This window comes from Silurus aristotelis, assembly GCF_946808225.1.
Source record: "Silurus aristotelis genome assembly, chromosome: 23".
NCBI classification, from domain to species: Eukaryota; Metazoa; Chordata; class Actinopteri; order Siluriformes; family Siluridae; genus Silurus; species Silurus aristotelis.
In genome coordinates, this window is record NC_139596.1 from 552,838 (window position 1) to 564,906 (window position 12,069).

At 44.8% G+C, this 12,069-nt stretch overlaps 1 protein-coding gene across 7 annotated transcripts in view; it reads left to right on the plus strand.

Moving 5' to 3' along the window:
* shoc1 (shortage in chiasmata 1) overlaps nt 1-11,809 on the plus strand; it is a 14,077-nt gene extending 2,268 nt beyond the window's left edge. For 2 of the 7 annotated variants that reach the window (XM_083527139.1, XM_083527140.1), the window contains exons 3-32: nt 1,220-1,343; nt 1,603-1,759; nt 1,820-2,036; nt 2,097-2,176; nt 2,888-3,075; nt 3,178-3,337; nt 3,484-3,589; nt 3,814-3,961; nt 4,159-4,245; nt 4,324-4,465; nt 4,568-4,662; nt 4,759-5,004; nt 5,394-5,420; nt 5,683-6,798; nt 6,982-7,137; nt 7,246-7,410; nt 7,662-7,754; nt 7,906-8,075; nt 8,180-8,246; nt 8,389-8,455; nt 8,552-8,715; nt 8,908-9,019; nt 9,165-9,276; nt 9,360-9,481; nt 9,624-9,711; nt 9,941-10,072; nt 10,165-10,314; nt 10,527-10,794; nt 10,903-11,142; nt 11,296-11,809. In XM_083527139.1, the coding sequence (XP_083383265.1) occupies nt 1,220-1,343; nt 1,603-1,759; nt 1,820-2,036; nt 2,097-2,176; nt 2,888-3,075; nt 3,178-3,337; nt 3,484-3,589; nt 3,814-3,961; nt 4,159-4,245; nt 4,324-4,465; nt 4,568-4,662; nt 4,759-5,004; nt 5,394-5,420; nt 5,683-6,798; nt 6,982-7,137; nt 7,246-7,410; nt 7,662-7,754; nt 7,906-8,075; nt 8,180-8,246; nt 8,389-8,455; nt 8,552-8,715; nt 8,908-9,019; nt 9,165-9,276; nt 9,360-9,481; nt 9,624-9,711; nt 9,941-10,072; nt 10,165-10,314; nt 10,527-10,794; nt 10,903-11,142; nt 11,296-11,381 (5,085 nt within the window). In that variant the 3' untranslated portion in view covers nt 11,382-11,809. Of the gene's footprint in view, nt 1-1,219; nt 1,344-1,602; nt 1,760-1,819; nt 2,037-2,096; nt 2,177-2,887; nt 3,076-3,177; nt 3,338-3,483; nt 3,590-3,813; nt 3,962-4,158; nt 4,246-4,323; nt 4,466-4,567; nt 4,663-4,758; nt 5,005-5,393; nt 5,421-5,682; nt 6,799-6,981; nt 7,138-7,245; nt 7,411-7,661; nt 7,755-7,905; nt 8,076-8,179; nt 8,247-8,388; nt 8,456-8,551; nt 8,716-8,907; nt 9,020-9,164; nt 9,277-9,359; nt 9,482-9,623; nt 9,712-9,940; nt 10,073-10,164; nt 10,315-10,526; nt 10,795-10,902; nt 11,143-11,295 lie in introns of those variants that run through there. The other 5 variants (XM_083527141.1, XM_083527142.1, XM_083527143.1 and 2 more) reach the window with 5 other exon arrangements.
* Nucleotides 11,810-12,069: the final 260 nt, after the last annotated feature.

Here is a 12,069-nt window from a genome sequence, read left to right on the forward strand (position 1 = left end):
GAATTGATTATGTACATACACTATAACTACCAAAAGTTTATGGACACCTGGTCTTAAGTGCTTTTTGAGCATCACATTCCACATTATTCCCGTGGGCTCACCACCTGCAGGAGGGACCGTAAGGGACGGTGCTGTGAGGATTGGGCAGCAGTCGAAGGCGGGGGTCTGCTTAGACTGCTGCCCCCGCGACCCGAATTACGGATAAGCGGGAGAAAATGAATGAATGAATGAATGAACATTCCACATTTAGTCCCAATTCTGCTCTTCTAATCCTCTCCGCTCCTCTGGGTAGATGTTCCACTAGGTTTTGGCGTGTGTTTGTGGAGATTATTTCATCAGACACAAGAGTGTTAGTAAAGTCAGGTAGTGTTGTAGGTGAAAAGGTGAGAAGAAGCTGAACGGACTAAACGAAGTTATGAAATGATTTGCCTCGATGCTTTTTTGAATCGAGGAATTGTTTCAGATCTAAAGTGAACCCCAAAATGTTATTATACCACATCCAAAGACAATAGTGTGCTTCCAGCTTTGAGTAAACAGTTTGGAGAAGAACCATGTATGGCAGGAAGGGTCAGGTGTCCATATAGTGTATGTACACATTGTACACATGAGTTTCTATTACACACATGTTGATTTAGACTGAACAGTTCCACTGTCTCAGCTGATAAGTGCTTTATGATATTAGTTGTAGAATTGTACGAGGTGGTATCAAAAAGGTTTCGAGACTTTATTTATCTACGTTCACACCATCACCTTCAAAATAGTCCCCTTGCACAGCAACACAGCCTCTCAGCGTTCTTCTGGAACATAAAAATCTTTTTCTTAAAGCGTGTCGAGCACCTTCTGGAATTCGCGCCGGATCTCCGCAACAGTGTCAAAACCGCAACCTTCGAGTTTCATCGTCTTCAGGAAGAGAGTGAAGCCCGCAGGAGCCAAATCTGCGACTAGGGTGGGTGCGGGCGTGAGATCATATTGTTTTCGGTGAGAAACTCACGTGTGAGACAGAGTGTGCGCGTGGTCAGTATAGCAGAGGTGGTAACGCTCACGTGGCTCCCAATGTTCACAGGACGATGTTTTTGCCACACTGACACACTGAAAGTCAGTGCTCCCTGTGACTGTGTGCTGCCATCTATTGGCGTGTTAGAAAACCAATGTCGAAACTTTGTGATAGCACCTCGTGTTGAATGATACGTTCTGTGGAGCTCAGTCATTTTCTCTGCAGGCTTCAGCACTGCGCAGGATGACCCTGAGTTCCCTGGCTCTCCCGGTTCCTCTCCAGCTGGACAATAACGTGTACCCTCACTCATGCAGGCTGCAGGACGATTCGTACAGGAGGCCGTGGTGTGGTCAGGAGAACACATCACACAATCTTACTGCTTCTACTGCACTATTGATCACTCCTGTAATAATACACAATGGGTTTAATCAACTGCAGGTGTTTAATGAATTGTGCAGTATTTAAACCCAGTTAAGTCTTAATGAGACTTTACACTTTCACAGTTACACTGCGACGGATTTACAGTTACACCAGATTTTATTTGATGTGTACATGATGGTGTTCTGCTCTTTATAATGTTGTGTGTTGTTGTCTCTCCACACTGACAGGAGGTTTGTGTACACCTTTTAAACTGGAGTACACACACTCTGTGTTCGACTGTCTGAGGGAGGAGCTGTGTGCAGTGGAGTGTGTGGAAAGGTCTTCTCTGTGTTCAGTGGAGTGTGTGGAAAGGTCTTTTCTGTGTTCAGTGGAGTGTGTGGAAAGGTCTGCTTGGAGTGTGTGGAAAGTAGCAGACGCTCTGTGTTCAGTGGAGTGTGTGGAAAGATCTGCTCTGTGTTCATGTAGGAGTGTGTGGAAAGGTCTGCTCTGTGTTCTGGAGTGTGTGGAAAGGTCTGCTCTGTGTTCTGGAGTGTGTGGAAAGATCTGCTCTGTGTTCATGTTGGAGTGTGGGGAAAGATCTGCTTTGTGTTCAGTGGAGTGTGTGGAAAGATCTGCTTTGTGTTCAGTGGAGTGTGTGGAAAGATCTGCTTTGTGTTCTGGAGTGTGTGGAAAGATCTGCTTTGTGTTCTGGAGTGTGTGGAAGGATCTGCTTTGTGTTAAGTGGAGTGTGTGGAAAGATCTGCTTTGTGTTCAGTGGAGTGTGTGGAAAGATCTGCTTTGTGTTCTGGAGTGTGTGGAAAGGTCTGCTGTGTGTTCAGTGAAGTGTGTGGAAAGATCTGCTCTGTGTTCATGTTGGAGTGTGTGGAAAGATCTGCTCTGTGTTCATGTTGGAGTGTGTGGAAAGATCTGCTCTGTGTTCATGTTGGAGTGTGTGGAAAGATCTGCTCTGTGTTCATGTTGGAGTGTGTGAAAAGATCTGCTCTGTGTTCATGTTGGAGTGTGTGGAAAGATCTGCTCTGTGTTCATGTTGGAGTGTGTGGAAAGATCTGCTTTGTGTTCTGGAGTGTGTGGAAAGATCTGCTCTGTGTTCATGTTGGAGTGTGTGGAAAGATCTGCTCTGTGTTCATGTTGGAGTGTGTGGAAAGATCTGCTCTGTGTTTATGTTGGAGTGTGTGGAAAGATCTGCTCTGTGTTCATGTTGGAGTGTGTGGAAAGATCTGCTCTGTGTTCATGTTGGAGTGTGTGGAAAGATCTGCTTTGTGTTCTGGAATGTGTAGAAAGATCTGCTCTGTGATCATGTTGGAGTGTGTGGAAAGATCTGCTCTGTGTTCATGTTGGAGTGTGTGGAAAGATCTGCTCTGTGTTCATGTTGGAGTGTGTGGAAAGATCTGCTCTGTGTTCATGTTGGAGTGTGTGGAAAGATCTGCTCTGTGTTCATGTTGGAGTGTGTGGAAAGATCTGCTTTGTGTTCTGGTGTGTGCTGGATATCGGTGTAACCGAGTGTGTGTGCAGGTTTAGGGTGTGCACGGGTGAGTTGGGAAAAGACGTGGTGCCGAGTTCTAATCCTGCATCTCCGAGGTGTGTGGAGTCTCAGGAAGCTCTGCGTCTGCTGAAGGGAGGAGAAAGAGCAGCTGAGCAGGACGAATGGACCGAGAGCTTTAGTGAGGTTGATCTACACTCAGTCTACTTCAGTGAACAAGGTCAGTGAGATGATCGAATTGCTAGTGATACACAAGTTTATTATCATCTCATCATGATGTATGTCATGTGATCCCACAGTGTCCTCTGTTTGTCTCTCTCAGATCTGTTCCTTCCTGAGGAGGTGTTCTTCAGTGATAATCAGCTGAAGAGTTTTCTCCCTTCACTCACCACAATGCTGAAGAGATTAAAACCGTATCCCGTGTCACATCTACTGAATCACCATCAAACCGGATCATTGCTTTATGAACACCTTATGATCAGGTACTTTTCCCTTAAACATCAACACCCCAGGACTCTTCTTGTAGATGTTATAGATATTTCTGATCCTTCGTTCTTTCAGTCCTCTCCTAAGCCGTGTGTATTTCTTCATTTCTCTCTGTATATCTGTGTGTTTAATGTGTTTGCAGGGAGTTTTCTCTGTACTCTGACGTGCCGTATAAAGGACCTGTGAGCTCTTCATCTCCTCAGTATGATGTTGAAGAGTTCGGGAAAGAGATGATCCTGGCTGCAGAGGTGTAACGCCGGCTCTAATTCTCACTGAAATGTTCCTGCAGCACTTTAGAATGGTTTCGTTTTGTTGTTGTTTCTGTGGTGATGAAGTTCCTTCTTCCACTAGTCCAGATATAATTGGGTGATGCTTGTGAATCTGAGGTGATATTGAGAAGGCAGTGGTGATGCAGGAGTAGTGAGACAGATAGGCTGTGTGGTTTCACTGGCTGTTCCTGTTTGTTATGCAGGATCTCATGCTGCCAGATTTCATTGAAACTGATGTGCCACAGAACCAAGAGCTGATTACATGTTCCCTAATAAAACACAGAGAAGCTCTGAATCTGACTCCAGAACCAGTTGAAGAACACGGTTCTGTACTGGAGGCACTGCTGAAAGGTGAGACTGTTTAGCATCGTGTCTGCTCTGGACGTCTCATGTGATAAACAGGTTTGATTATATTGTGTGCATTAAGGTTTGATTTATGATCCATGTGTGTATCATTGCAGTTTAATAGTTACATTCTGTCATATCCATGTAGTCCTGAATCATTATATTAGTGTGTTATAAAGATTTATGAGTGTGTGTTTCTGCAGGCGTGGTCACTTCATCAGAGTGGGAGACTTTCAGGTCTCCTGTGATGGACATCACCGACTCTGCCTGTGAAAGAACAGTCTCTCCAAGTACTTTACATGCTTTCTGGAATCTTACTACATAATACATTTATCATCTCACTGGTTGATCTTTTATGTCCTGATCAGTTCCATTCAGGTCCTATGTGGAACTGGAGATGGACCTGATATTGTCCCCTCCTCCTCCTCCTCCTCCTCCTTCACCTGATTGGAAGCTGTTTGTGTCCACCAGTCAGCTCTCAGCTGAGACACTGTCCCCTGTAGACAGAGTGTAAATCATCACTGCTGTCTTTGTTCTAATGAACCTGTTCAGACCTTATGGTTGTTTAAAGCTTCACATGCCCTATGGTGTGATGTTTTCTTCATTCTGTAGGTGTTTGCTGTCAGACAGGGAGTGTGAGGTCCTGGAGAATGAGGTGTGGGTGGCAGAGAAACATACTCAGGAGGTAGTTAGGCTTCTGCTGGCAGGTAACACTTTCAGCACAGTAGCTGGTATGTAGATGTGAAATGTTTTAAATGTACATGATCTTCACTGCAGGATTGATATCTGTTGTGCGGTTACAGAGCCGGAGATTCCTGCACCTCAGGAACACCAGCACTCCCTCCCTGAGCTGCTCTCCTGTCTGCACGCTGAACCTCAATGTGAAGACACAGACAGATCCTGCTACCCTTCACTACTACCACTAATGACCCCTGACCCCATTCTCACACAGACACTGGCTGTAGAGACACACACAGCTGTGAACACACACAGGACAGAGGTGGACATGATGGAGCAGTTCACTCCACTCACTCTCACTCAGATAGATGGTGAGATCATCACAGTCATGTACATGAAGGAGTTCTGAGAATAATGATGTTATACTGTATATATATATATGTACTGATTTTAATCACATGAGAAGTCAGATTTAAATATATGAATAATTAATCCATGGGAACAGGTTTTATCTTCTGATAACACATTTTATATCGGTCAAAATCATTTTAAATCCAGGGTTTCTGCAGGGTCTTAAAAAGTCTAACAACGTCTTAATGTCACTGCTCTGGGTCTTTAATTATTCTAAACAGGTTTTAATTCTCCATCGTCCATGTGCCTCTAATAGTGAAAGCTGCAGAACCGCTGTTGTAGCAGAGTATATCAAATATACATACAGAGCAAAAGTAAAAACACATTCCTTATTCTTTATATTTTTCAGAATTGGTGGGAGAGTGTGAGAATATGGGTGAGTTATTATTATTTTATTTATTTGTCAGCAATCTATTTGATTGTCAGTCCTACAATGTGTGTGTGTGTGTGTGTGTGTGTGTGTGTGTGTGTGTGTGTGTGTGTGTGTGTGTGTGTGTGTGTCTTCATTTTTCCACTCACACTCATTTTAGTGGCTACCTGCAATTAGATTCCACTAACTGATAAGTGTGTGTTAATTGATCTGTTGGACTGGTTGTGCACATGACAGATACACATTACCATATAAACTCTGCTCTCAGTTTCACCTGCAGCGGAGAACAGAGATACGGAGAACGCTGTTCCTGCTCGTATATGCAAGAGCAAAACTGTGACCTTCGTTTTGCAGGAGCACGATTCTCCAAAACGAGAAACTGAGGAGAAAGTCTGTGTGTCATCAAAGACAAGTTCAGATGCTGTGTGTTCATCAGCCAGGAAAACTCCAACAGATCCTGCTGATGTGTCTGACAACAAAGCCAAACACAAGAGTCTGCTGAAGTCTGGACCAAAGCCAGTTCCTTACAGTCATTCTCAGGAGAACCCACAGAATACAGGTGCTCTCAGTCATCCAGTGAGAGGTACTGATACAAGCACAAGCCTGCTGAGGTCCACACCACACACAGCCACTCACACACCCCTGAGAAAAGACAACAGAAATACTTTCTCTGAGAGTGTGACACATCAGACCGGGAATTTCAGACTGCACTCTACTCACTCTGCTCATAAACTCTCTGCTGAGACCACAGCTGTAGATAGATGCCTGAGTGTGTGCTACACACCAAGGAAACGTTCAGCAAGTGCACAGAGAGACCTGCCTTTAGAGAACCGGCATGTCACAGATCATCACAATGATCCAGCTACACACAGAAAAGCTCCTTCACCAACTCTAGAACATGCATATTCAAACAAAGATACTGCAACAGATCTCCAGGAGGACGTTAGAGTACAGCAGGAGAAGAAGACTTCCACCACTTCTACTTCACACACTCAGTCTTATCCAAGTAATCACACAAATCATCTGAGTGATCTCCTTCCTGAGAATCCATCCAAGAACAGTGCTGTGCTTGAGCCTCTATCAACTCCTCAAACATATGGAGAGATTGTATCACACACTCCAAATGCTGCTTCACACACACCGAAACACCAGAATTTAGGACAGACCCTGACACAAACCAGATCTCCTCACCAAGCCGAGGAGCAAACTCCAGATTCAGGACCGAGGAGCGGCACTGGGATGAAAAGGGCCAGGTTGTGTGTGCAGAGGCCTCAGGAGTTCTTGGACCCTGTGTCTTCCTTTATGATGTTGAGAGGAGTTCTGAGGTTTCAGCTGGAACAAAGAGCTGAAGAGACACTACAGTGCACCACAGATAAACAGACAGGTTGTGATTTTAACCTTTACTGCAGTGTATTTACATATCAGTTGGAAGACGTGTGTGTGTGTGTGTGTGTGTGTGTGTGTGTGTGTGTGTGTGTGTGTGTGTGTGTGTGTGTTGTATAGCTACAGGACGTAGTGATGTATTAAACGGACTGCATCACGGATTAAACGGACTGTATTGTTTCAGTGGCCGAGTCCAGTCAGGAGTCTACACTGAAGCCTACAGATGGATTAGATAAGAAAGTGGTAGAGCAGGCCACAGAGAAGAAGAAGAAGAACCCTGAGTCCAGCTGTCTGGTTCCAGAAAGATCTACCTGTGAAACTGTACATGTGCCACCCACAGGTACACTGCAGTGTTCAGTACTGTACTGCACTGAGTGACAGCAGATTCACCTGTGATAATGATAAGGTGAGTGTTGAATACTGCGACACTCTCCGTGTTTCCCTGCAGAGACAGAGAAACGAGCGTACTGGGAGCTGCATGCGCTGGTTCCTCCGGTTCTTTACAGAGCCCTCAGCTCAGGTTCTCTCAGCAATACGGATTTCAGCAGTCTGACTCCTGAACACACACAAGTCTGTCTCAAAGAGCAGGAGAAGCTGCTCACTGCAGGACGAGGTCACACACACACACACACACACACACACACACACTCTTATATCTCTCATATCTTCTCATTTTCAATTATTGACAAAATCCACTAAAATATCGTGATTTTTTTACCAATATCGCACACCCCCTAGAGGCAGAGTAGTGAATCGTGCGTGGTAAGTGTATGTGGGACGCTACAAGGAAGGTACAACTGTGTGTGTGTGTGTGTGTGTGTGTGTGTGTGTGTGTGTGTGTGTGTGTGTGTGTGTGTGTTCTAGGGAAGGAATGTGATTATAACAATGTGGCATTGTTCCATATCTTGGTCACATTAAAGGACCTGTTGCTCAGGTGTGACCTGAACACTGCAACAGGTAAACACACTGAACTCCAAACACCTCCTTCCTCACTGTGTTTTCTGGTGTGTATGAGCTGTGATAGTTTGTGTGTGTGTGTGTGTGTGTGTGTGTGTGTGTGTGTGTGTGTGTGTGTGTGTGTGTGTGTGTGTGTGTGTGTGTGTGTGAGGTCATCTGGAGGAGGCACACTCCACCTGTACGATTGATGGCCTGGGAGAACTGCTGAGAAAATTTCAGGTGCTGCAATATCTGAAGAGGAAGTGGGCTGAGCCTTGGCTCAGAGTGCAGCACCTGCAGGAGCACATCAGCACCTGGCTGCAGAGGACATATGATCAGAAAGTAAGAAGGTTGGGCAGCATCCCAGGAGTGATTACTGAGTACTGGACAATACATAACTATGTGTGTGTGTGTGTGTGTGTGTGTGTGTGTGTGTGTGTGTTTAGATTCTGATTGTGATTGCAGTGGAGAATGTAAGGGCGGAGTTAGTAATGGCTCTTAATCAGATACCAGGTCAGTGTGTGTTCACCATTAACTGTTCCAAGTAACAACAGGAAACTGTTAACCAACTCTTGTGTGTGTGTGTGTGTGTGTGTGTGTGTGTGTGTGTGTGTGTGTGTGTGTGTGTGTGTGTGTGTGTGTGTGTGTGCTGTAGGAAACTCTGTAGCTGCACTAATTCCAGAACACGACAGTAGAGTGAACTTCAAGAATCTTATAAACAGGTGTGTTTTGTGTTTTTTGTGTAATTGCATTTTTGTATAGCTGTGCAAGTATTTATGCCTGTGTGTGTGTGTGTGTGTGTGTGTGTGTGTGTGTAGTCGTTGCGTTGTAGTGTGTGTGCAGCATCTGCAGTGTGGGTTTCCGTGGTGGAGGTTCAGCACAGTGTTGGAGTTTCAGTGTTCGGGTGACTCTGCTGTCAGGAGCATCTGCACCAAGAACAAGATCAACTACACCTGCTTCACCACAGCAGCACCATGTATAGGTTCATCACCTGATATCATAATGACACTATTTATACAAGATTCCTGTGATCTGTCCCTGGACCACAACAACATTCCTAGTCTACAGACTAGTCTACTACTTATCATAGATTATATTAATCAAAGATATTTTAGGATAAAACTAATCTACAACGATGTGTGTGTTTGTGTGTGTGTGTTCTGTTTGTGTTTAGATCCAGGACCATTAGCGATGTTCTGCCCTTCTCTGGACTGTGTTCCTTTTGTGCTGTTTATCACAGAGGGTTTACTGAAGTACCGTGACCTGCTGCAGCTGCTCGAGTCAACGTCAGTCCCACACTTCAGTACACAAATCTGTGATGTGTGGATCTGATGATTCTAAACTGATCTAGAAGTGTATAGTTGTCTTTCTGAGCCGATTCTGTTTGATACAATTGATGTGTGTGAAGACTTGTGTGAAACCTTGATGCAGGTATAACATGACTCTCCTGGAGAGGATCCACTCTCCGTCTCTATCACGGCTGGGGCCCACACACCTGTATGACATCATCACTGTTGATGAGAACACTGCGATTCTGGTGCAGGTAAAATACAGGGACACACCTGGGACTCTGTGGAACTCTGGACCATTTGGATTAGAAAAGGCTCAGTGTGTGTGTGTGTGTAGGAACTCCGAGAGCTGGAGCATGAGCGAGCAGCTGAACGTGTGGTTCTGAGACTCTCAGCTCTGTCGCTGCAGTTTCGCTGCTGTTGGCTTCTACTGCACTTCTCTGATGACTACAGCGCACTGTGAGTTACACACACACACACACACACCTTTCAGCTGCACAAGGTTTGGTGTCACAATCCTTTTGTTACGATTTTCTGAAAGGGGTTTAGGGTTGAAACACTTGGGGTAATGTGCAGGTCTGTGATCTTTTCCTGTGTGCAGTGTGCGTGGTGAAGTGTTCAGTAACCTGACGTTAATTTACTCGGCCTTACTGCTGTTTGGACAGACGTCAGATGGACTGGATCTTAAAGTGAGAACAACTGTTTCTCCTTAACACTAAAACTCTAAATCACATAACACAGGGAACTTTCAGTGTCCAGGGGCATGGTTGCCTAGCAACAGTGTTTTACATTTTCATACCTGAAGGGAGAGTGAAATGTATGTCTGACTGTTAGAAAAGCTGTTCAAGTTTAAATGTAATTCTACCTCTTTTCTCCTCGTGTGTGTGTGTGTGTGTGTGTGTGTGTGTGTGTGTTTAGGTGTTGCTGGTATTAAACGTAGCAGAAATAGCACATTGTGTTCATCAAGTCTGCCTTCACACTCTGCTCAACTCACACAGAGAAGTGTGTGTGTGGCTCGAGCGAGAGTGGTTCAGCATACTGCCCACTGAGGTAGTCATTTTTGTGTGTGTGTGTGTGTTTACACTGCCATCTTTATATCAAGTAGGTGTGTCTGTACATGTTTGTGTGTTTGTGTGTGTCAGGAGGAGCAGTTCTTGCTGTGTTTCCCGTGTGTGAACAGTGTTGTAGCTCAGCTGCTGCTTAATCGAGCTCCATCTTTACAATGGCTGCTGGAAGCTTCACACACTCAGCTGGAGGAGATGTTTCCTGAGATCACACCATCTGTCATTAAAGTACAAACACACACACTAAAGCAAATAGTACATACACAATAAAGTTTCTGTTGTACATCAGTCAGCAAAGATCAGTGCTGCTAGCTCCGCCCCCAGTACCACACCAGCATTCATAACACATGCACATATACCCTGAAAAAAACAAGTACTCATTATAATAACGTGCATGCGTGTGTGTGTGTGTGTGTGTGTGTGTGTGTGTGTGTGTGTAGCTCTTCAGTGACATTACCGCTGCACACAGACTCAGTGCTGCAGCTACACAGTGTGAAGATGAAAGCGCACACATGCACTCCTGGGGTCTGGATGAGGAGGAGCCTCTCTCACACACACCCCCTTCTTTAAACCCCTTCTGCATTAACTCTTCCATAGTGACACACACCCCTCGCTTCATACAGGAGCCTGGAACTCTGGGTAATGGCCATTTTGGGGAGGAGTCTGAGTGTTTTATGAGCACACATTTGTCTGAAGAGCAGACACAGGGTAAGAGACACCTATTAGAATAGCAGGTTGGTTCCTGTCACTCTTATAGCAGCTATAAATGGGCGTTCCCCATACTAAACTCTTAGTCTTATTGAATTGTATGCACAGGTGCAGGAGATTTCAGTGGAGTAGGAGACGAATATGCAGATGAACAGTGGAATCCCAGTCTCTCTTTTACACATTCACACACTGTTCCCTCAACACCGTTTACCCAGAACCCCCTTCCTCACCCGACTCCTCCTTTCCCATCGCACTCAACCCATCAGCAGTGGCGAGGCATGAGCGCTGCTCAGACACCTGAGAGATATACAGAAAGGAAAAGGCCAGGAGGGGGTGGCTTAGGCATGGGTACACAATATACATACACACACACACACACCATGTAATTCATCCCTTATTGTTTACTCCTTAATTACATCACTACTTTTATTTACCTCCATACATCACACACTAACCACCTGTCTTTGTGTGTGTGTGTGTGTGTGTGTGTGTGTGTGTCAGTATTTCCCCACAGTAAGAGAGGACGGCTTCTGTTTGAGAGGGTCCCAGGACGGAGTGATGGACAGACACGTCTCAGGTTTTTCTGAGCAAATGCTGCTGTGCTCTTCTACACTACACACACACACACACACACACACTTCCTCATGTACTTATAAACAGTACATTTTGTTAGTTGTTTCTCTGTGTGATGTTTATAATACCTTTTATTGGAACATGTAAAGCATTAATGTTTAAAGTCCTGTTCAGTATTAGTTTATTTGTCTTCAGTAAATACTTCTTGCTCAAGGCAGGAGATCATCCATCACTTTCCTCTTACAACTTTTAGCATCATAAACTGACCTCCTGGAGGAACCCAGAGAACAGAGCAATCAGCTCACTCTTTACAGCTATACAGTAGATCTTCAACATGTTGTTCAGCTCTGATCAGATCAGCACCAGTGAGATTAAACACAACCTGAGTGATAAATGACACGTTTATGATCTGTGGGGAAAATAAAGACTTTTCTGTGAAATAGCACGTCTCAGCTCAGTAACTTGTAGCGTCTTTTCACCCTTTAAGTAGCTGCACTTTGGTGTGTGTGTGTTTTAATTGTGACTTGTTCACAGTTAGAGCACAATCTTCTGCATTTGTTACCACAACAGGAACTTAAAGGTAAATCACAATATGAACATCAGTGATGCTGCTGCTGCTGCTGCTAAAATGAGATTTTACAAACTCAGGTTTAAACATTGACATTTTCAGATCTCAGGATGATCACAATTGAACCACAGTAG